The sequence below is a fragment of the Mesoplodon densirostris genome, chromosome 8, assembly GCF_025265405.1.
Source record: "Mesoplodon densirostris isolate mMesDen1 chromosome 8, mMesDen1 primary haplotype, whole genome shotgun sequence".
NCBI classification, from domain to species: Eukaryota; Metazoa; Chordata; class Mammalia; order Artiodactyla; family Ziphiidae; genus Mesoplodon; species Mesoplodon densirostris.
The window spans coordinates 49,437,573-49,463,113 of NC_082668.1; the positions used below are offsets into that span (position 1 = coordinate 49,437,573).

At 35.6% G+C, this 25,541-nt stretch overlaps 1 protein-coding gene across 2 annotated transcripts in view; it reads right to left on the bottom strand.

The window, feature by feature from the left end:
• Nucleotides 1-2,707: 2,707 nt before the first annotated feature.
• The window catches only part of ITGAV (integrin subunit alpha V), an 87,353-nt gene continuing 64,519 nt past the window's right edge, over nucleotides 2,708-25,541 (bottom strand). For both annotated transcript variants that reach the window (XM_060106433.1, XM_060106432.1), the window contains exons 18-30: nucleotides 22,449-22,586; nucleotides 18,886-18,953; nucleotides 18,131-18,278; nucleotides 17,511-17,603; nucleotides 15,349-15,428; nucleotides 14,646-14,726; nucleotides 14,030-14,135; nucleotides 13,233-13,391; nucleotides 12,162-12,275; nucleotides 7,738-7,851; nucleotides 7,528-7,635; nucleotides 6,774-6,896; nucleotides 2,708-6,510 (exon numbers count right to left, since the gene is read on the bottom strand). In XM_060106433.1, the coding sequence (XP_059962416.1) occupies nucleotides 6,415-6,510; nucleotides 6,774-6,896; nucleotides 7,528-7,635; nucleotides 7,738-7,851; nucleotides 12,162-12,275; nucleotides 13,233-13,391; nucleotides 14,030-14,135; nucleotides 14,646-14,726; nucleotides 15,349-15,428; nucleotides 17,511-17,603; nucleotides 18,131-18,278; nucleotides 18,886-18,953; nucleotides 22,449-22,586 (1,428 nt within the window). In that variant the 3' untranslated portion in view covers nucleotides 2,708-6,414. The remainder of the gene's footprint in view (nucleotides 6,511-6,773; nucleotides 6,897-7,527; nucleotides 7,636-7,737; nucleotides 7,852-12,161; nucleotides 12,276-13,232; nucleotides 13,392-14,029; nucleotides 14,136-14,645; nucleotides 14,727-15,348; nucleotides 15,429-17,510; nucleotides 17,604-18,130; nucleotides 18,279-18,885; nucleotides 18,954-22,448; nucleotides 22,587-25,541) is intronic.

The window sequence follows — 25,541 nt, forward strand, 5'->3', positions numbered from 1 at the left end:
TTCGCTCTGGTTTAGTAGTAAAGGTTCAGGTCAGAAAGTCAAAACTGGCATTACTAAGAAGTAGGAAATTTGCTTATTCTTTAATAAACTCTTCCCTTTCATTTCCTCACTAAGGTGTACTGAAAAATTCAAAATCATTCACTTGTCTGCCAATCAGGTGATGATATTTCTGAATTTTAAAGGGGTTTATGTCACTTATAATCTCAAAAAAGAACTTTAACTGCATTGTTGAAAGATGAGAAAATTTATAAGCCACCAGAACTTTCTTGCTTTCTATGGTAAACTTCCCATGACCCTATCCAAAATCAAGAATCACTTCTATTACTCAAGTGGAGAGCCTAATTCTCCACATTAAATACTGCTACATTTGTACATTACTTAGTGCTTTTTTGTGAATAACTTTGTAACGAGTAATTAATATTCTGACTACAAGATTGACTAAAAAGTAACCCTAAAGATTCCATTTCAACACTCTAATATCTGAGAAATGATGTAGAAGAACTTTGAGAATTACTTTGAAAAAGATTAGATTAATAACATGAAGGTAAGTTACTGTGTGAAATTCAAAATCTAAGTCCTCCTATTAACACAACACCAATTTATGTATTTGCTATGCTTCAGGAAGTGAGGTTGACAAGGAAGGTGAACCTGAGTGTAAAAGGGAATCTAACTATATAATTCTCTAGGCAATTCAGGACAGATTAGAAAATGAGTAAAAATATTCCGGTTGACCCTTGAACACAGGGGTTAGGGGCTACGACTCTGCGAAAATCAAGTATAATTTATAGTCAGTGCTCTGTATCTGTGGTTCCTCCATATCCAAAGTTCCACATTTGGGGATTCAACCAAGGATCAGGCAGTACAACAGTATTTACTATTGAAAATACCCATGTAGAGGTGGAACCATGCAGTTCAAATCCTGTTGCTCAGGAGTCAGCTGTAGTTGGAAAAGCACTGGTGGTGCATCAACTGATAGGCATCCCAACCTATCCCCTAGATAATAACAAATCTATTTTATAGACCGTGACTAGTAGTTCAGGCAGTGTTGCACAGCAGAATGCATAACGTACTAGGTGTTTGAATATGCAAGCTTTAGTCCCAATCCTGCGGTAACTTCTTTAGACAAGTAATGAACCCTCTGGGCATGGTTAACAGTACGAAGGGAGTGAGGTAAACCCCTTCCAATGTGTGCTTTTTAGCAATCTGACCATGACCTGCATAGATGGTGTTTTCTGCAATTGTCCTGTTTAGGGTTTGTTGAATTGCAGGTTGCTCTTTTTGATGAAATTTGGAAACTTTTTGGCTTCGAGTATTTTGTCTGTCCCATTTTTCTCTCTCCTCTCCAAGACTCCTTTTGCACCTAGATTTGTCCCACAGATCACTGAGGCTGTTTTTTGGTTTTTTGGTGTTTTTTGCCATCTGTACTTCAGTTTGGATAAGTCCTATTGATCTAAGTTCATTGATCCTTTCTTCTGTCCTACCCAATCTACTTGTAATCCCCCTCCAATGAATTTCTGACTTCAGATATATTTTTTCAGTCTAAAGATTTCCACTTGAGTCTCTTTTGTTAGTTTCCAAACCTCTCTTGAAATGCCTGTCTTTTCATCCATAATTTGCATGTGTTCCTATAGACTCTTTAACATATTTATCATAGTTATTTAAAGTCATACCTGCTAAATTGTTTGTGGGTCTGTTTCTATTGACTATTTCTTCTCAAAGCCAAGCATCACATTTTCCTTTCTTCCCATTTACACACACACACGACCTTATGAATGATACACTGCAGTCTTTTGGTTGTGTTACTTTCCTCTGAAACTAACTGCCTTTATGAGCAGACAATTAAATTTCAGGTGGATCACCTTAAACTTGTGGAAGCTTGGTTACATGCTTTGTTAGGGTGGGACACTGGTTTTACCCTTCATCCTAGGGTGAATCAATCAACCTTGGGATGTAGTATTTATTCCCAAGGAATAGATCCTCTGGGGTTTCAATGGAAAGACTGGGGTGTTTCCAAGACTCTGTCACTGGGTAAGACTTGAACTCCGGTCTCTTGTTTCTCCTGCATTGGACAGTAGCTGGAATAACTGCTCAGTTCTTTCAAACTTCCATCTGCTGTTTTCCTTTTGGGCCCTCACTAGAGCAGAGTCAGGGTCAGCCAAGGCTTTGAGGGGAAAATGTTCCCCTTTCCCACAAAGTGGCTTCTCCCTCCCGCCATCCCTCAATTCCTAGCCATGATGGCAGTCCCATCATTCTAGGAAATGAGGGGGCACTTTTCTGCTTGCATTCCATCCACACAACAGAGAGTAAACTCAGGGAAAAGTGTGGTTCCCTTCCTTGAGACCAATTCCCTCCAGTTTCTGCCTGCTTTTAGTATCTGCAGTGTCTTTAAAGGTTTCTTTTTTGCTTCTTATTCCTCATTTCATTCATTGTTATCTGATACAAGCTACTTTGCCATTATTGAAATTGGAAGCCCCTTTAAAATTTTAAATGTCTATGATACTATGATTTGTAATTGGTGTATTTTAACATTAGTTTCCTTTTGCTCTGTTTGTGACACCTTTTTTCAAATAACTAACACTCCCAAGAATGCGGACTTTTAAAGAGGTATGTCACCTCTTTGAGGTCATCCTTTTAGTGCACTACTGCTAGCTCATGTGATCAAAAAACAAAACAACATAATAGAAGGAAAATATAAAGTCCTTGCACATAAGTGGCACCATATGCTCAAGTTTATTGAACAGACACAAGTTACACACTGGAGACTAATAAGCAGAACACTGTACCAGTTTTCACTAACTCAAATCAAGTTAGCAAATGACAAATTTTAGAAGACACTCATTTTATGTCTCACCCAATGTGGGTGATCACAAGAGAGCTAAATAAAGAAAATTACTTTCTATGTTACTCAGGTAGGAAATTAACTGATATACACAGCTTCCAAGTTACTTTAAGATATTGCAAAGTGTTTCAAAACTAGCGGGGAATAGTTCATGTCCAGTCTGAAATAAAGTGTAAAATGGACCTTTTAGGGGTAAATAACTTCATTTGTATATCCATCTCAGAATCATTCCTTCCTGCTAACAAAAATACTAATAAATCTCTGTTTTGATTAGGTTTACTAAGTTAATAATGACTTTGAAATATCTAGGTTTGGTTACATTGTTATATTGCACTTGAGAAGAATGACAAGAAAAATCAAAGATTCAGTACCTCTCCCAAGAAATTCATTATATATCAGAAATTACAATGAAATACAAGCATATATGCATGCTACATGTCCATAGGTTCATCGTTCAAACTAGCCTACCAACAGGTTAAAAGAAATACTCTCCAAAACACTGAGTATTAAGTCATTTCATTCACCATTTTGGATCCTATATTCGATTTTCAAATTTTATACTTTTTTCTTATTAATCAAACTATCACATATACAAGCTATCCAAGAGCACTAACACAGTGACACTGAGATAAGCAACAGTCATACACAAGTATTCCACGAATGACTTATTCTTTGCTAAGCTCAACACTACATTCTGTAACACAGGAACATCAATCAACTTACAGTTGTTTGCCTTATAAAAAACCAGCAGATCTATTTATTATATACTACACTTTTGCCACATACATCTCTCTTAGGGTCATGATTCACTACGAAAAATCTTTCACATCCTCTTAAGGAAGCCAGTATAGTCTCTAATACTTGAATTTTCTCTTTATATAAAGTATCAATGAGAATTGACTATGACTAAGTAGTTTCATAACAGGTAGAATTGTGGCACTAATATTTTGATTAATTGTTTTACAATTCAGCATTAAGAACTTAATCAGAATTACAATAATCACCAATTACAAGAAAAAGGTAAAGGGAAGAAAAGGAAAGCGCCTCCCTCACACAAATGTTTCTCAAAATATCAAGTCTGAAATAAATGCCTATTTAAGAAATCAACAACAGCATCAATATTTCTTACCAATATCAAATGTTTTAAATATTCTCAACCCCAACCATGTGTATTTTCTTAAACTGAATCAGATTATAAGAATTTTACACTCAAAATCGCTTTCAATTCTCAATAAATCACAAACACAGCAGTGATTATTTTTTGACATTTTAACTAAAACATTTACATGCTACTTTAGGGTAAAAAGAAACTCAGCATTTCCCAAATATTTTCCTCAAGGACAAGGTTTTAAATTATACCCCTACCATATTTTTGTACCGATATAAATCTTCATTTTTCTTAAAGAAAATACTATTGCTTTAAACTACATTCCATAAGGGCAATTTAAAGCATCACGTTCATTTCCATGACAACACCCTTCAATCTCCTCCAGTCTCATGCTCTCCCAACTGAGCTATTTTGGCTCCTCCTTCAATCTCCGGTAAAAGATTATACCTTGAGATAAGAGGCCATAAAAGCAACAGACTGTGCAAAAGTGAATAGTAACATTTTTTTAAAAGAGTGACTTTCTACCCAACAGATAGTTTCAGGAATGACTGCTATTAGGTGGGAAAACAGGTAAGGTGAACATTGTTCTAGACCAACTCAGTGACTGTCTGGTGGCAGGCCCTAGGATAAAAATATTTTTTTCTTAAAAAACTTTAAATTTATTGGTAATAAAAATACTTACTGCATATGACTAAGATCTTTTGAGCTACTAATAAAATCTATATTACAACACCTATTAATTTTGAAAATCACTAAAGCTAAATATAGGGTCTTGTCAACATTCTAACTTGTATAACTCACCTACATTTGCCTCTATTTTATGAATATATTCTAGCGTAGGCACTTGTGAGGGAGTTATAACACAAGACATGGCAAGATAAATTTCAATTATTTTTAAAACACAGAAAAATATTCAGTTATTTAAGTGAAATATTTATCATTGCCTAATGAAGACAGTAGTTAAAAAGCTATCAAACTCTCAATTTCTAATGTACAACATGATGTAATTGCACAAAAATAGGTATAACTAATAGTTATCCCCAGGCCTGGAGGAACTGTGAGTAATTCACATATTCCTCTAGAAGATTCATCACCCTACGGACTTATAAAATTACAACTTGCCACCTGTGCAGCTTTTATTTAAAAATCCTAGAAAAGTAATTTATATTAATAAACCTAAGAAAGTTTAAAAAGGTTTCCAATAACTTGAATTGCTTATAAAATAACCTCTAAGAAGTCATTTTGATAGCTGAGACTGGTTTTATGTGTTACACCTGGCTTCAACTGAGGTAATATCCATCTGAGCAGCACCACACTATTGCTAGAAGTAAACCAGTGAGCTACTTTAAGACTTTCAATTCCAAGCATTTCTTGCAGGGTTGGGAGGTTGAGTGCAGGTTCCTCTAAGTTGTAAAGATTCCTCATTGATCTTGACACATTCTCAGTAACAGTTTTGGAAACGTAAGGAAAAATACATATATAGGAGGAAAATAAATTAATCCCAACTAAAAACTCTTGCTTTAATCTAAGAACAAACTATTAATAAGCAACTCTGTCAAAGAACTATAAACATAGTCTTTTAATTTAAATGCTCCTTTTTCTTCTTTTGTATTGTATTGTATATAGCCAGACTAATGCAATGGAATAAATGTACTTTGGAAATAACTTCCAACTGCATATGGCTTCAAGCATCATGATGTTTACCAGAAATTAAATGACTACACAGAAGAGGCATTTTTGATTATAAAACTAATTTTTAGTATAAGGTGACTTAAAGGATTCGAAATAGAACTTAAACTTATACAAAATAAAATGTAATCAAATGGACTGTGGATAAAAATATAAATAAAACTTTAATAGCATGTACTCAATCTTCAGATTAAAACAAAAAACTGTACCGTTGCTATTACAGGAAAGAGTTTTGATGGGATCCTGCTTTTTTCTTTTTTTAAAGTTCTACCATATAGGTAATATTAAAATCCAAGTTTATGCAGTTATAAAGTTAGCTTGAAAACTCAACTGTAGTGTAATGTGTATTAACAGTAAGTATCTCTACAAAAGATGTGGATCCTAAGGTCCAAATTTGGATTGCTTTAAAACAACAAAAACAACAACAAACAAAATCCAACATACAAAATCAGAAACAATAATTGCAGGAGGTACTATTTTAGATAAAGTGGTGACTCAGGCACTACCTGTCTTATGTACATTGAAGAAGACCTATCACTTGAAATGTTATTATTTAAATACCTAAAAATACAAGTCAGTGGATGTGTATTAAATGTATGTCTGAACTTAATTATAATGAAAAGGTTGACAAATATTGCTCTCACTTTGTGGTTAACACCAATGGGTACCATCAGCAGTACAGTCTTGGAACTTTATTCCTCATGAAGGAAATTTTAAAATCTATAGTGAAGTTGGTACTTCTAATGGGACAGGATGTAGCACAACTTGAAAATCACAGTTAAGTTTCTGAGTTTCCTTCACCATTTTCATGAGGTTGAAGCTGTTCCCTTTCTTGTTCTTCTTGAGGTGGCCGGACACGTTTAAAGAAGCCCATCTGCCAGTTGAAGAAAAAAAAAAAAAAACTCACATTACTGCCACATCAATGAAGAATACTGAAAGTATTCTGAGTGACCATATTATGACCAAGAAAATTTAAATGGCACTTAGTTGAATTTTTCTTCCTTCAAATGATAAGGAGTGCTCATCATGCATCATCATTAAAGGTCCCTTTCTTCTTTCCCTCCCTTCTTTTGCTCCCTCCCTTCTCCTTTTTTTCTGCTTCCCCTCCCTCCCTCTCTTCCTAAGTCCATCACTTACCCTGTACATTACAAACACCAAAACAGCCAGTAACAACAATCCTGCTAGAACTGCTAAAATGATCACCCACACAGGTACAGGCATGGGTGCTGGCTGAATGCCCCAGGTGACATTAGTGGTAACCTGTTGGGGGAAAAAGTTCTTGAGTTTTAAGAATAGTTCACTGAATCATTCAACAAATATCTGAATGTCTACTATATTTTATGTCAATGTTACTCACATATTTTGTTTTCTAGTACATGATAATTTATGATTACACATTTGGTATCAATAGCATACACACACACACACACACACACACACACACACACACACACACGAAACTCTCAACAGGTTAACCTCTGACTGACTCTGAAATGATTTTTAAATAATCCAACCCGGTTTATGGTGTGTTGATTCCATTTTAATCCTCAAATTAAAGATTTATAAAATGCCCTCACTTACTGCAGTTAATTTCTAACTTTCTAACTCTGTGGGGAGAAATTCCCAAAATTTTCCCTCATGAAATTTAGTGATGCTAAGTATCTTACATACGACAAGATGCTGAAGTAAAAGGTCTACCTCTAATAATTCTGGGATGGGGGGAGGAAAATAGTAATATTAAACTAGTTTATACTAGGTTATAATCCATTCAAATAACTCCAGTTACTTTAAATTATCAAAATAATTAACTGCCATTATTTAAAATAAAATAAAAATATCTATGGTATTGAACTGAGTGCATTAATTCCATTTCCCCAAATCAATGACTTACCAATGTGGAGTTGAAGAGGTCCTCAATTGGAAGGTTCTTATAAGGAAACTCTATGACATTAAATGAAGCAGATGACTTCAGAGAATATGAATGATTCTGGTTTTCCTTCTATATGGGAATAACAATAAAATGATTTTCTATATGTCAGGCCTTTTTTATTTCTTTGAAAAAAATGGATAAGTTCACTGAATGCTGCATCTGCCCACTTACATTCATAAAGGTCTCAGTCCACAGCAGAGACTTTACATACAGGATTGCACTCTTTCCTCTGTCCAGTCGCCCCACCTGGCAGACAATCTTCAAGCATTCAGCAATTCCACAACCCTGCCAAAAATTACTTACTTAAAAGAAAAGATCATTCTATCATCTCTTCAACATATGAAAAGCAGACAATTGACTTGTTTTATGTGAAGGCTAAAGAGATGATCTAGATTCTTTTGCCTTAACAGCAGTAACGTTTAAAATGAGTAGGCTAATAGTTGTATCTATGAATGCTTCTTGTTATGAAGGGGTTGGTTTTAATGTGATTTGTTATGGAAGGATAAGTGCTATAATATTAAAATATTTATTGTTATAGCTAGAACTCAACATTCTTTAGGCAAACCCAGAGCATGGTGATTTTAGTAATACATGAAAATCAGATCACAACATGCCTGTGGAAAAGAAAAAGAAACAGAGTGAATCTTTAATAGCTATTCCACGTCAGACCTGTAGAAATCAAGTGGCATGCGTGGTTTTTTTGTTTTTTTTGTGTGTGTTACGCGGGCCTCTCACTGCTGTGGCCTCTCCCGCTGCAGAGCACAGGCTCCGGACGCACAGGCTCAGTGGCCATGGCTAACGGGCCCAGCCGCTCCGCGGCATGTGGGATCTTCCCAGACCGGGTCACAAACCCGTGTCCCCTGCATTGGCAGGCGGACTCTCAACCACTGCGCCACCAGGGAAGCCCTGGCATGAGTGTTTTTATCAGTAACCTGAAGGCAGACAGTCAAAAGTAATAAATATTCACCACCTTCTACGTGCTGGTCAAACTGCATTAGACATGTCTTATGCATATACCTCACAACAGTGTTATCCAGTAAGTGATACCTCCAGTTGATGAATAGGAATAGAAGTGAACTCCCTTGACCTGGTAAGGGGCATCTATGAAAAGCCCACAGCTAACATCATACTTACTGGTGAAAGAATGGATGCTTTTCTCCTAAGATCAGGAACTGGACAACAGTGCCCACTCATGACACTTCTATTCTACAGTGTTCAGAAGGTTCTAGCCAGTGCAATTAAGCAAGAAAAAAATTTAATAAACGGTATCCAGATTGGAAAGAAAGAAGCAAAGCTATCTCTATTCAAAGATGATACAGTCTTACTTACAGAAAACTTTAAAGAATCCACAATAAAACTATTAAAGCTAATAAACAAGTACAGAAAAGGTATAAAATACAAGATCAGTATACAAATATGAATTGTTTTTCTATACATTAGCAATGAAAAATATGAAAATGAAATTTAAAAAACAATTCTATTTTAAATAGCATTTAACAAGAATAAAATACGTAACTAAGGAAGTGCATGACTTGTGCACTGAAAACTACAAAATGTTTTTGAAAGAAATTAAAGAAGACCTAAATAAACAGAAGACAGCTCATGTTCAAGGACCGAAAGACTTAATATTAAGATGGCAATATTACCAAAATGATGGACAGATCCAATAAAATTGCTATCAAAATTCCAAAAAAAAAATTCCAACTACCATTTTTGTAGAAATGGACAAGCTAATCCTAAAATTCATATGGAATTGCCAGGAACCCCAACTAGCCAAAACAATCTTGAAAAAGATGAAAACACTGCAGGGCTCACACTCCCCAGTTTCAAAACTTACTGCAGAAGGACAAAATCAAAAAAATTAGGAGGCATGTATAGATCAATGGAATAGAACTGAGAGTCCAGAAATAAACCCATACATTCACAGTCAATTCATTTTCAACAACGGAGCCAAGACCATTTAAAGGGAAGAGACAGGTCTTTCCAACAAATGATGCAGGGAGAACTAGAAAACCACATGCAAAAGAATGAATCTGGGCCTCTACTTCACACCATATACAAAAATTAACTCTATATGGATCAGAGATATAAAAGTAAGAGCTAAAAGTATAAAACTTAGAAAACCAGGGACTTCTCTGGTGGTCCAGTAGTTAAGACTCCATGCTCCCAATGCAGGGGGCCTGGGGTTTGATCTTTGGTCAGGGAACTAGAGCCCACATGCCACAACTAAAGATCCTGCATGCCACAACTAAAGATCCCACACGGCACAACTAAAAGATCCTGCATGCAGCAATGAAGATCCCGCACACGGCAACGAAGATTGCGTGTGCACAACTAAGACGCAGCCTAGCCAAATAAATAAATAAATATTAAAAAAAAAAAACTTAGAAAAACAGAAAACTTGTGTGTAAATCTCCAGGACTTTGGGTTAGGCAATGGATTTTAAAATATGACAGTAAAAATATAAGCAACACAAGAAGAGATAGACTTGAGAAAAGAAATTTGGACTTCTTTAAATTTAAAACCTTTTTTCCATCAACAAATACTATCAAGAAAGTAAAAAAGACAACTTACAGAATGAGAGAAAATATGTGCAGTAACAGCTCTGATAAAGGCAGTATCCAGAATGTATAAAGAACTCCTCATGACTCAACAACAAAAGGCAAACGACCCAATTTAAATATGGGCAAAAGGTTTGAATAGAGATTTTTCGAAAGAAGATATACAAATCAAAAGACGCTCACCATCATTAGTCATTAGGGAAATCCAAATAAAACTACAATGAGATGCTACTTCACTCCGATGAGGATGACTACAAAAAAAAATTTTTTTTTAAAGGCAATAGCCTTTTAAAAAAGGCTTGTGACCTGTTGGGCTTGAAGGCTTTGCAGGCTCTGGTTTTCTCTCTGAGCTAGACAGGAAGACACTGGAGTGACATGACCTGACCTACTTTTTTTTTTTTTTTTTTTTTTTTTTTTCTTTTTGCGGTATGCGGGCCTCTCACTGTTGTGGCCTCTCCCGTTGCGGAGCACAGGCTCCGGATGCGCAGGCCCAGCGGCCATGGCTCACGGGCCCAGCCGCTCCGCGGCATATGGGATCCTCCCAGACCGGGGCACGAACCCATATCCCCTGCATCGGCAGGCGGACTCTCAACCACTGCGCCACCAGGGAGGCCTGACCTACTTTTAAAAGGATCATTATGGCTTCTATGTGGCAAATAGTCTGTCGTGGTGACAGGGGCAGAAATATGGAGTCCAACTGGAGGTTTGGCAATAGTTCAAGTGAGAGAGGAAGGTGGTCTAGGTTAGGTCGTGGCAGTGGTAGAGACGGCAAGAAGGGGCCACATTCTGGCTATTTTGAAAGTAGATAATGACAGAATTTGCTAATATGTAGGATTATGAAGTTTGAGAGAAAGAGGAGAGTCAAGCCCCATGCCAAGGTTTGGGACAGAGAACAGAGTTGATATTTACTAAAATGAGGAACACCATAGAAAGATCAGAGTTGAGAAAAGTCAAGGATATGTTCTTAGAATTAAGTTTAAGATTCCTATTAAATATTTAAGAGGAGTTCCAGAGGATAATGGAGTCTGGAGTTCAATGCAGAGGATCCGGTTGGAAATATTAATCAAAGTCATCTACATAGAAATGATACTTACCAGCCATACAAATGATTAAGATCATCTCATGTGGCACTGTCAGACAGAACCTTCTACAATGACAGAAATCATCAGTGTGGAGATACCTGTGCTTCCTGAAGTGGTAGCCACTAGCCACATGTGGCTACTGAACACTTGAAATGTAGCGGGTGTCTACAACACTGGACTGCACAGATCTAATGAATGACCGTAGGTGGAGCAGATGAGAACTCTGAGATCTGAGCCCTGGAATACTCTCTAGAGCTTAAAGGTCTGGAAATGGAGATTGAGACAAAGTAGCCAGTTGTGGTAGGTGGACAACCAAGAGAGTAGTGCCCGCGAAGTGAGAGAGGAGTGTTTCACAAAGGAGGAAGTGATTAATTGTGCCAAAAAGTCACTGTGCAGTTGAACTGAATGAGAACTAAGAAGAACCATGGAATCTGGAGATGTGAAAGTAACTGGTGATCACTAATGAACATAAACACTATACCAGGTTCTCTGTTAGTTGATGGTTTGCAGATCTGTTAAATTTTAAAAACTTAAGTGACAAACCTCTTTATAACATTATAGTCATTAGATAGGCTGACTCAACAAAAGTTGATCATAATGCTAATTATTCTTATATTTCTGTTGAGCCCTTCTGTTTTTTTCTGCAATATTGAACATAAACTTCAAAGGTTAGGGTGAGACCAAGAAAGAGGTCAGTTAAAGGAGTGCAGTCAGAGAAATAAGTTAGAACGTAAAATATTTTTATTAGTAATCTACACAAAGACAGATCATGTGAAGAAAATGTGGCATTAATTCAATTAGGAACAAGGAAAGTAAGAGGAGTGAATGGTATAAAAATATACGGAGTTCTTTCCAGCACAGCTGTTGTTACTTTTGAAATGTTCTTTGGCATCAGTTCTATAATCCCATATTTTAAAATATTTAAAGTGCTTGTTGTTGAAACTCCACTTACCAAAGTGTGCACATCTCCTTCACTGAGGGTGAGATCCCGCTTAGTGATGAGATGGTTCCGGTCACCTTGCCCACCAATTGTGTCATTCTTTTCAGTTGTTTGCGAATTTGAGATCTAGGATTACATAAATAAACTGGTGGTAAATAACAATGGAAAATATTTTGCACTGACATTTTGGCATAAACTGTTATACATGATTAAAATATAGTGACTAAAAATTTGGTATGACAGAAAATTCACCACTTAATATATGGCTAAAACTAAGCAAAGGAAATAAAGATTAGAGTCCTTAATATGTGGGAAAAAAATTACCTCTACCTAGCCATCATTTTCTCCCCTTGCATAGCTAGAGGGGAAACTGATAAAATACTGAGAAACAGCTTGAAATTTCACAGTATACATCTGTGATGTATGTCAATCATGAGTATACATTTTTTGCTTTGTTTTCTTAACTTTCCTTACTCCGAACTGTGAATAGCTTCTTATCCAAACATATGTGCTAGGATGGAGAAGACTATATCCAAGTAGAATTCCATAAAATGACATTCTTCTAGGTCAAGTCAAAAGAGCCAAGAGTAAAATGTTATATTTTATCCCAAAGACAAACATTTCACATCCAAACACCCTTGACACATATTACATGTGGATAAACCACTCTGCGATAAAACGAAAGTCAAATTGGGTCACTTAAGAATATCTCCGGATGGGAATTCCCTGGCGGTCCAGTGGTTAGGACTCCACGCTTTCACTGCCGAGAGCGTGGGTTCGATCCCTGGTCAGGGAACTAAGAACCCGCAAGCTGCGAGACACGGCCAGAAAAAAAAACAAAGAGTATCTCCGGAGGCTCACTAAACACTACATAAATAAATGGTTTACTAGGACTTCACAGAATTCATCCTTACTCACTACACAAATGAACAATTTAATTCATAGTGTACTGGTTATGAACTAAAATATTTTCGCAGAATAGATTATTAAAACAATTGTTTATTTCATGCATTTCTTTTATAGATTTAGAAAGAAAAGCAATAAAATATCATCATAATAAATGGTTGCTATTAAGTACATTACCTTAATTCTCAAAGGGTTGATCTCCATATCTGAAGTGCAGTTCATTGGCCCATCAATATCATATTGAAGGATGTACAACAAAGTGTTATTGTTATATTTGTAAGGCCACTGAAGATTTAGCATTGCCTTGCTGAATGAACTCGGACCGTTATTTCTCAGCTAATGAGGAGAAGGAAATGTAAATACTTAGCGCAAAAATCTATTCTATAATCCTTCCCCTACAACTTTAGGAATCATTAAGCAACACGATTTGAATAACAGTTTGAATAACAGTTTCCATAGTTACTCTAATATTACAACATGATCATTATTATGCAAAAGAATCAAACTCAACATCTGCCTCTGCGTAGGGCAGTATAAGTCAGGATGAATATATAAACAAAAGAGGAAAACGTGAAAAAGTTACTGATAAGTGGCATACAAAATTTTCTTCCTACAGAACCAAAATTTTACTCAGTGACCTATTCCTTTTACTCAAGTAGAACTAACTGGTTTTATTTTATTATTAAAATAATAATAATAAAATTACTTTTAAGTTAATTTTTATTATTATTTTTTTTACTAATTGGTTTTAAACAACAATTTGTATAAACAGCTTTCTTTTACTACTGGAAGCTACTTGTCTAATAAAAATGAACTTAAGAATAGGGAAAAAATTCAAAGAAATCTCTGGTACATACTTAAATTATGCAGAGTTTACATAAAAGTTAAATAGACTTGTTTTTTAAAAAGAGCCTATCTATTCCTCTCTTTGTTGGCTGTCTACCAGGTATCAGTTAAATCCAACAGCTGCAAACCTCGTAGATGTGCTGAACAACTGGCCCAACGTCTTCTTCAGTCTCAGGGTTCTCCTTGTGCTCCCAATTTGGAATCGGAAGAAAGATATGATCAGGACTTGAGACTCTAAACAATGACCAAAGAAAACCTACCATGAATATCAAAATGATATGGTCAGTTCATTTTCAAAAGTACCTAGTGTCCAAATGAATAAAATCAGAATTAATTAAAAAAAAAACACCATACATTTAACAGACAAAACAAAAACAGAAACTATACTTGTATGTGTATATGCACAGATGGACACACAAACTACTCTTTATTGAATCTAATGTAATAGGTGAATTGATAACAGGTGAACTTTTGCATAAAAGTTCAATAAGTTTATTTTGTGCCACTTTTGCCATGTCTGGTTTATTTCCAAAGGATTATCCAATAAATATTTGGGGCTTTGGAATACACCCAGGACCTTCTTCTTTCTACAGAAGCTACAGCTCTAGTAAAACGACACCGAAACATGGAGTGTCTACTATCCAAAAGAAGCTAGGGCCCCTAGGACTTACTTCTAAGAAGTAACTACTTTTAAAGTAGTTTAAATCATGAGAATGAGATACTCAACTGGGTAATCATACTGACCCTCTTATCTCAACAGCAGCTAAAACAGCAAGGTCAACTTTGTAAGATACAACCGGGCTTACTTTGTCAAAAAGATTGGAGCTGAAAAAGAAAAAATTATATTTAGGACTGACTTGAGCATAATGGTCATCAATAGCATACAGAGGCAAATGCAGTGAAACTAAAAGTAAACAAATTAAAAGCAGTAAAGAAATGACAAACTACAAATCAAAATAATTATTTTCATTAGCATTTAATTCCAAGAAGATGATTTTTATTTTTATTTATTTTTATTTTTTTATTATTATTTTTTTTTGCGGTATGTGGGCCTCTCACTGTTGTGGCCTCTACCGTTGCGGAGCACAGGCTCCGGACGCGCAGGCTCAGCGGCCATGGCTCACGGGCCCAGCCGCTCCGCGGCATGTGGGATCTTCCCAGACCGGGGCACGAACCCGTGTCCCCTGCATCGGCAGGCGGACTCTCAACCACTGCGCCACCAGGGAAGCCCCCGATGATTTTTATTTAAGTTTTAGTTTTGTTTTACAAACTCAAAAGCAACATAAATTATTCTTATGATGTAAATATTGATTTTAAAATGCTATAATTAAGTACTAAAATTTTAGTCTATCCTATTCCAGAATATTTAAGTATATTGCATAATATATTTATAACAAATAATATTTCCTCCATAGTTATTATAAACGGAAAAAAGTTGTTTTCATACCTTTGGATTTGTAAGTCAAATTTCACGGAAGTATCCATCTCTGATTGCTGGTGCACACTGAAACGAAGACCAGCTAGGAGCTGAAGGAGGGAAAGATGGCAATGTTAGTTAGAACAGTGTCAAATTCGTGAAATTCCAAATCCAGCGTCCAAAGAAAAAAGAATAGTGTTTCTCTGAACTTACAATAAAACTGAAAGTACTCTAGCAAAGGTAATTAAGTCTGATCTTCTATCAAATCTCTATTATTTCAGATACTTGGGCCAATCCATAATGGAGCCTGTTTAACAATGATCAACCATAATTATATCTCCTTATAATATTAACTAATTATCTCCTTATTACATTAACTAATATTAACTTTCTGAAAAATGCAAGAGGAATTGCTTGTTGACCCAATGACAGTATAGAAGTTATGCACAATAATTTGGTGACAGGAAGTTAACACATGAACTTGTGTTAATGGGGCAGGAAGGAAGAAACAGATGGCTTACAAGAGTGAGAGAACTTGGCTAAGAAGGACAGATGTGGGGCCAGAAGCAGAATTTCTCCACGTCACCCACAACTCCATCAATAACAAACATCTTAACTTCTGCAGGAGGAAAACTGTTATTTTAAAGAAAAAACTGAGCTACAAGGTAAGGGAAAGCAGCCTTCTTGGGGGGTCACATAAATGACATCTAAAAATGGCCCTTCTAGGGGACCTTGTGAAACTGCCTCCCACTTTACAAAGTTTGGAGCCGGCCACAAGAATCAACCTGGAATTATCTATACTGAGTGAGCAGTGAGTGAGAAAGATAGAGAGAACGAGAATATAAGGAAATAAAAAGCATGCTCACTTGTTAATGAAACATTGTAGTTAAACACTGTGTTAAATACATGTGAAAAAATGCAACTCTGGGTACTTTGTTCAAGCCCTTTTCCCTAAGAGACCTTATATCTAGAAATAATAATGACTTTTAATGGAAAACATATTTAAAGAAATATGAAATATTTATTTTTATTGAAATATATTTGACATATAACACTGTAAATTTAAGGTTGATTTGATACATTTATACACTGTTATATGATTGCCACTGTGGCAATAATTGCACCTCTGTCGCATTACATAATTATCATTTCTTTTTTCTGGTTGGAATTATTAAGACCTAGTCTCTTGCAAGTTTGATGATTATAATATGTTACTGTTGTCTATAATCACTATACTGCACATTAGAGCTTTAGACTCACTTGCAAGTCTGTACCCTTAAACAACATCTAATAGGAGAGATGTTGTTTATATGGGTAGATATGGGATATTCAGCCCCATATTATCATAGATCTTCAAATTACTAATATCTATGTGCTTATTAAATTAAATTCTATTGAAAAGGTAACATGAAATATACTGCTGTTTTTTTTTTTCCTTGATAATAGGAATTCTACAAGGTATATTTTTGTTTCCTTTTTAGAGGATTTGGGAAGCAACGCACTGAGTGCTTCTTCTCAAGCTCCTGGGCTCCCTTCTCCACCCCCGAAGGGGAGCCTGATCCAACCACTGTGCTCTTGGATCCTATTGGGGTGACCATATAGGTTTCAAGTTAATGAGATCATTCTAACTCACTTAAGAATGACAGTCTTGGTATCTGTCAGAGTAGCTTTGAGGATGCATTAAAGTGTTAGTTGAAAACATCAAAGTGACAATCTCAGTCCTTAGTTTCAACCATGTTCTCATCCATTCACCAAATTGAAGGTGAAGAGTAGCTGACTGAATACAGGTAATAACACAACCCATTACTTTAGTATCTTAATCAAAACTAAACTCTGATAATCATTACATTCTAAATCAAAGCCAGTTTAGACACTATTTTGAAGTGCTTATAAAAAAATTACTATGGGGCTTCCCTGGTGGCGCAGTGGTTGAGAGTCCGCCTGCCGATGCAGGGGACACGGGTTCGTGCCCCGGTCCAGGAAGATCCCACATGCCGCGGAGCGGCTGGGCCCGTGAGCCATGGCCGCTGAGCCTGTGCGTCCGGAGCCTGTGCTCCGCAACGGGAGAGGCCACAACGGTGAGAGGCCCGCATACCGCAAAAAAAAAAAAAAAAAATTACTATGGACAAACCCACAGAAAAATATGCTATTCTCTATAAAAGAAAAAAAATCCATTTTATTAAATGTCTTACTTGAGTTCCAGCCTTCATTGGGTTTCCAAGGTCACACACCACCTGGCGTGTTTGGTTTTCTGTCTTAAAGGCACAGGAAAGTCTTGCTAAAGCCTTTGATAGACAAAGAAAAAGGATTGAAAGGAAAATAAATTAATGACCAAAAAAATGCAGAAGCCATAATAAGACTTTAAAGTTCCTAGACAATATCATGCAGTGGGATGTTTAGGTTTCTTGCTTTACAAAGCAAATGCATCTATTTGAGCAACGAGGGGTACAGGGGAAACCAGAATTGTGTACAGTTACCACATGTAAAGTCCAAGTGTTTCTGAACGATCCCTAGAGGACACAGATACATAACCATATTACCTCTGAAAAATTATCTGATGGCCAGGCTTAGACACTTTATCCATCTGACCCTGTTTCAGGCACGTAGCTAGCAGTTTTTTAAATGTCCTATCAATGCATTATGCAAAGTTATTAGGCTTGAAAGGAATTATGTAAGATAGGCACTCTATTGTCTAGCAATTTAGCCTTAGGTAGAACGGCTAAGCTTGTACGACACTAAATGGGGGAGCAGCTCATTAATGTTACTGAGAACTATGAGTGCATTTCAATTTTTGAAGAGGCAGCTTGCTTACTTCACTGTTGCGGACCACCCCGATGAAATCCGCCTGCGGTGGGATGGAAACGATGAGCTCAGCTTCATAGGCACCTTCCCCCTGATTCTGAGCCTTAACAATCAAGGTCAGAGGGTTGTCGTCCCCAATATAGATCTTCTTTTGATCACTACGAGTTAATACAAATCTAGACAATGAAAAAGGACTGCACGGCGAGAGCATGACTATTCAAAGCACTGACATGTTCAACAGTGTCTCGAGATTTGTTAAGACTACTCTACAGCTCAACAGAAAACTGGAAATAGCACACTGGGTGCAAATCCAATGCTTCTCCCAGTAAAAGAACACTGATGCCTTTAGCATATCACTATCTCTCATATGTATTAAGGAAGTAATTTTATATCCCTTTGTACTTATTAATCCCCTGATTTTTTTCTAAAGGCTGAATTAATCCTTTGTCATGATACTCAACAATATTCGCTATAATTTATACATCATATAAAATGGTAATGAGTCCTTTAGTTAAGAGTATCTTTAAGAGGATATAATGTTACTTTGTGACGCTACTCAATGCTGAATAGGAAGAGATCTGTTAACCTAGGTAGCTAGTGAAAACATAGCACCTATTTTTTTAAAGCTCAATATTTATAGCTTTACTGAAAACCATGCATTATCCTCCAACATAACTAATTCTCATTACTATTACTTTAATAGAAAAATGTGTTCTTTCATTTAAATTTCTTATTACACAGTCTATTATTTGGAGCAAAACTTACCTATCTACAGAAACTTCCAGTTTGGGTTTACAGACATTGTCTTCACCACAGTCAAGCAGAATATGAGCCTAGAAAAGAATTTTATTTTTCTCTACATGGATAAATACCAGTACAGGTCACACATGCAGTGTATACCAATATACGTGTGGATGTATATGAATATATATTTATGCACACATGTATATATTTATATATACTCTAATTGTATATATACCTGAATTCAAAAGGGATCATGGCTGCCTGTTTTTAAATAGGTCAGTCTTAGCTAGTAAGAATGAAAAGGAAGGAAAAGATTTATAGGGTATAATACAATTTGTTGGAACCTTTTAGTTCTACCTCAAATTAAGCTGTTATGATTTTGGAATGAAGTATAGAAGAGAAAGTAATATTCAAGAAATGAGGGTTCTACTTTACTCAGCTGCTGCTAGCTAAGCTGTGTGATCTTAGAGGGATCAAGAGGGATCTTAAAGGGAAAAAACAGTGACAGGCTTTCTTAAAAAACAAAACAGAACAAAACAAAAACTGTATGTTTCCAAGTCACAAGGGAGGCACAGCTCCCCAGAATAGAATTGTATGGTAGAGATCTTAACTGTCACTTTAATTGGGATGAAACCCAACAGTACACGTAAACTAATTCAATGACCTAGATGTAAACAGTTGCTATGCGCTTCAAGAAGATGTGGGGAAAGGCCAGGACCAGTAGAAGAAATCTGAGGTGACTCCATAAGTGATACCAAATACAATCACTGCTAATTTAGTTCATGAACAAAGAACGGATTTAATGATATGTGATATGGTGTGTGTTAAAAGTCCCAGTTAGAACGATGAGCATCTGAAGTTTGGAATGAAAAGTATTTTGAAATATTTTTTTTCAACATCTTTATTGGAGTATAATTGCTTTACAATGGTGTGTTAGTTTCTGCTGTACAACAAAGTGAATCAGCTATACATATATCCCCATATCCCCTCCCTCTGTGTCTCCCTCCCACCCTCCCTATCCCACCCCTCTAGGTGAACACAAATCACTGAGCTTTTGTGTATATATGTCAACACAACTCTCTCACTTTCTCCCAGCTTACCCTTTATTATGAAATGTTAATAAACTATGCTAAAGGGATATTTGACTAACTACCACTCTACATTGAAGAGAGAGGATTAAACTGGCATTGGTGCAGCTATAGCCTTACAATATGCTATCAGGAAAGATAGTTTCAGAGATGGAAAAGACAAAGCAATGTCTTCCATTCACAGAGAACTAAATCTCTACACTTACATACTTAATATCTTGTACAGAGTAAGAACTTAATACAAATTTGAATGAATAAATGGAGGGTGGGAAAAACAAAACTCTCTTTCTTCAGGAAGCATGAAATCTCTAACTCCAAAGGATTAGGGTACAGAAGGGGAAACTCAAAAGCTGCCCTGTCTGATATAGTAGCCACTAGTGAGCCACATGTGGCTTTTGAGCACTTGAAATGTATCTAACGCCACTGGGGAACTGAGTTTTATATTTCATTTAATATTAATTAATTTAAATTTAAAAACTGATACTTGATTCTGCTACTGAAAAACTTTTAGTATGTTTAGAACAACTTGGCTATGTGAATCTACTTCTTCAATTATAAATTATATGAGTTCTAAATACAGAAAAAATATTTCTGATGAAGCTTTAGCATCTGAATTGAGATGTGTTGTAAGTATATAATACACTCTGGATTTTGAAGACCGTAAAAAACAGAACTTAAAAAATTTCACAGAAAATATGACTATTTGGAAATATGGTCTTAAAGAAGTAATTAAGTTAAAATGACATCATTAGGGCGGGCCCTAATCCAATATGACTGGCACTTCATAAGGAGATCAGGACATAGACACAGAGGGGAAACGATGTGAAGACACAGGGAGAAGATGACCACCTACAAGCCAAAGGGAGAGGCCTCAGAGGAAACCAACCCTGCAGACACCTTCATCTCAGACTTTAAGCCTCCAGAATTGTGAGAAAATAAATTTCTATTATTTAAGCCACCTGTAGTATTTTGTTATGGCAGTCCTAGCAAACTAATACAGATATATTATTAAAATTAATGTCACCAGTTTTCTATGTTTTTTTTTAATGTTACTGACCAGTATATTTAAAATTACAAATGTGGCTAACATTATATTTCTAACAGACAGCAGTACTTCGTAGAGAGAGTACAGTAAAAAAGTTTGTAATATGACCAGTGAAATAAAGGGCCATTTTAGAGAGAAGTAAATAAGAATGATGGGATAGGTAATTAACATTGAAATGAGAGTACATAATAAAGCTAAGAAAACAGAAAAAAAGATGCCTAAGAGTAGGTAATGTCAGTGCTGAAACAAATGTAGAACACAAAGGAAACAAAGATTCAAATAATGAAGAAAGTGGGGTGGGGACAGGGAAGAAAACCAAATATTACTGAAGTTATTATTCCCTCAAAGTGGTTTCAAAAGTTAACCAATTTGATTAGCTGGCTTTAAACTGTATTGGTATTAAAGAGATTGGTGATCTCAGTAAACTAAACAAAAGTAATGTTAACACTAATAAACAGTTTCCAAAAAATTCTAAAATTATAAAGAAAATAATCATAACTCCTATAACAAAACACATAATGTAAAAGGACAAGTAACAATTAACTTTTCTAAAAAATGTAAAATTGAATGACAGACTCTAAGAGGCTCAGCTGTTCATTATTAAATTACTAATCAACATAATATTGTATATCCCCTAAAAATAAAAAATGTAAGAAATATAAACACAGAGCTATGTTTTAAAGTTCTATATTAATGGGTAGTAGAAAGTAGCACGTATACTATTCATGTGCAAAATGAAATATAAAATAACTTGTTAAAATATAAAAATTACAAAAGACTTAAAAAAATTTTAATTTGCCTTATGCTGCTGTCATGTATAGTCTTCTCAAATTACGAAAAAAAAATAGTTTATGAGATCTTAGCAAGTTAGACAAAGAAGTAACAACCTAAATATAGGGTAAAGCATTCTATGACAGCAGAAATATTAATCTAAAAATATGAATATGTAATAAAAGAGGAAAAAATAGGAAATACAATAACATTTGAATGCATGGGTTTTACATAGGATTTTCTAAAAATATTTTAATATAGTCTTTATAAAATTTTATGTTGCTATATTTGGTTTTATGAAAAGAATGATTATATACTATATATGCATATATGTGTGTACATATACTATTTTTTACAATTAAAATATAAGTCAAAGGTAATATAAATAAACTTGTTTAGCAAAATATAAAATACTATGTAAGTAAATTGGCATTTTGTTGTTTTCCTTGAATTATTTTACTGTTTTATGTGTATGAAATGCGACCCTGTCTTCCTCTGCATATCTCTAAGTTCTGTGTGGCTTTAAATGTCTTTGACCTGAAAATCCAGATTCCTTCTCCTCTGACTTCTCTGACCCAACATTATAAAAGCAATCCCTTATGCTATTTAACAATATGAACTGTAAGACTTTAAAAAAGATGAAAGTATAAAATTAATGATAAATTAATAAAGTACATTACCTGTCGACTAATATTGGCAGGAGTGAATTGGTTAAGAATAGGCTGCAAGCCTGTCGCATCAGCAGCTGTTCTATAATCCAACCGATACTCCATAAAAATAGTAATTGGAGTGAGTTTGTCTCTAAATTCAGATTCATCCTAAAAATGGAAAAGCTTTGAATTAATGTTGACATCAACCTATGACATCAAGCTATCTGGAGAAATCCATAAGTGCACAATACAAAGCCAGCTGTATTCACCCCTTGATCAAATTCTACAAAAACCCTTTGAAAAACTACACTTACATAAGAATAGAATATCCAAAAAGAAGATTATCATTATCCAGTGAGAACCCTTAATCAACTTTGTTTTATAATATTTGATTCACACAAAAATATATGAGGCATGTTAATAAAATGAGCACTCAAACACACACCCAATATAAATAATAACTAGGACATAACCTATATTGCTAAAGCTACCCACATGCTCTTTTCTCTTTTCATCCCTTTGTCTTCCTTCCAGAGGTAACCATTCCCTTGCTTGCTTTCAGCAGTTTTACTCTAGTGTGTGTGTCCCTGAACAATATGTTCTTCAAATTGCTTTTCCTGTTTATTTTAATTGATTTCTCACATGAGATTAGCCTTGGCCATCCCCCTTTTTTTTTTTTTTTTTTTTTTTGCAGTACGCAGGCCTCTCACTGTTGTGGCCTCTCCGGTTGCAGAGCACAGGCTCCGGACACACAGGCTCAGCAGCCATGGCTCACGGGCCCAGCCGCTCCGCAGCATGTGGGAGCTTCCCAGACCGGGGCACAAACTCGTGTCCCCCGCATCGGCAGGCAGACTCTCAATCACTGCACCACCAGGGAAGCCCGTTCCTGTTTATTTTAAAATGAGACCATATGTATTCTTCTGTCATTTGCTCTCTCTGTTCAATACTTTTTAAGATTCATTCATGCTGTTGCATGTAGTGAGGTTAATTTTTACTGTTGAGTAATATTTATCATATAATAATTTATTTACAATTTATTTATCAATTCTTCTGTCAAAGGTTATTTGGACTGTTTGGGGTTTTTGGTTTATTTTTGCTATTACAAAAAAAAATGTTGTAATGTATTGTTCTACATAGTGGCAAGGAGATTTGTCAGCTCTGTAAGATACAATATTATTTTCCAAATTCTTCATATTGGCAATTTACACCGCCACGAGCAATGTGTAAGAATTCTGATTAACTCACATCTTGACCAAGCAATAGATACTGGCAGACTTTGAGTGTAAAATGGTATTTCTTCATAATTGTAACTTGAGGTATTTGTCTTGTTTGCTCACATCATGAATAGTTATTTAATTTCATCAAAAACCTTTCCCTGCACTTAAGTAAGATGGCCATGTTTTCAGTCTATTCATGTGTAAAGTTACATTTCTATACTTTCAATATTAACCCACCCTAGGATACATCCAAGTTGGTCTGTTTTTTAATCTTTTTTATAAACTCCTAGGATTTAGTTTGCTTATATTTGGTTAGTAATTTTACATCTATGTCTTTGTATAACACTGTCATGAATTCTCCTTGCTTATACTAGCCTCTGTCAGTCTGGGTATCAGTTACACTACTTTCACAGAATAAGTTGGAAATATATTTTATTTTTCTATTCTAAGAGTTTAACATTGGAATGTCTCATTCTTGACAGTTTGGTAGATGTTGCCTATAAAACCATCTAGGTCTTGTGATTCCTTTGTGTAAAGATTTTTAACTGCCAGTTAAATTTTTTTTAATGGCTTATATGGTTAAATGAATTGTTCGGGTTCTTCAAATGACAGCTGTGTTGTGTTTTTCTAAGAATGTCTGCTTTCTCTCAGTTTTTCTATGTCTTAGCACAAGGTTATTCATAATATTTTATTACTTTAATTTCTCCACTATCTATAGGTACATCCTTTTTCAATTCCTAGTTTTGTGGAGGTTTCTGGGGGTTTGTTTTTCCTTCATCTTTTTCTCAATCTTTCATTTAAATTAAATAGCATTTAAGGCTATACATTTACCTTTACATTCTGCTTCTGGGACATCTTACACATTTTGATATGTAGTATTTTCATTATAATTTACTTCTAAGTAAATTCCTAATATGATCTCTTTTTTGATCAGTAAGTTACTTAAAATCACAATTCCTAATTCCCAATTTATCTTTGTTATTGATTTCTAAAAATTGCACTGTAATCAAATAGCATATTTTCTATGATTCCAATTGTTTCAGATTTGTTCAGACTTCCTTTATATGTATATATGGGGAAATTTTATATTCTCTAATTGTTGGATGTCAAGTTCTATACAGGTATATAGGTCTACTAAATTGAGCTTGTTAATTATGTTGTTTTCTAAATCTTTACTGATGTTTTTGGTCTTTTTTTTTTTGCCATACCATGGGGCATGCAGGATCTTAGTTCCCCAACCAGGGATCGAACCTGCGCCCCCTGCAGTGGAAGCATGAAGTGTTAACCAGTGGACCACCAGAGAAGTCCTGATGTTTTTGTCTTTTAAAAAAAATTTCATTTCATTAAACATTTTATACACACATATTTTGTAACTGATAATTCTAACATCTCAAGCTTTTGCAGGACTAAGATTTATTTGCTGTGTCTTCTAATGGCTTATTTCCTGGTGTGTTTAGTACTTTTTTAAGAAATGAATTCCTATTTGATTGAACTTAACCTATGGGACCCATACTAGATTGCTCCAGTGAGACCTTGTATTTACTCTTGCAGGAGTCAGGGCGCATCTTTGTTTGGGAACACTTTAGCCCTGTGGAAGACTCTGGACCTAATGCAGGAGGCTCAGGTCAGACCCCTGGTTTGCAGAAGGCCCCAGGAGAGCCTGAACCCCTGTGCTGGTGTCTGCAAGTACAGCTCACCCTCCGCCCAGACTCCATCCCTCCCTCCCTAGCCATCCTGGCTCACACACTTGTTTACAACTCCCAAGTCAGGTTTAGCCAATGTAGTTTTTTCATTGATTGCTTATGGTGGGGGGCGGGGGGGTGGGGTGGATTTCTTTTACTGTCTTGAGAGTCCAGCAATATTTAAGAAATATGTTTGTCATAATTTATTCAGTAGCATTGTTGTG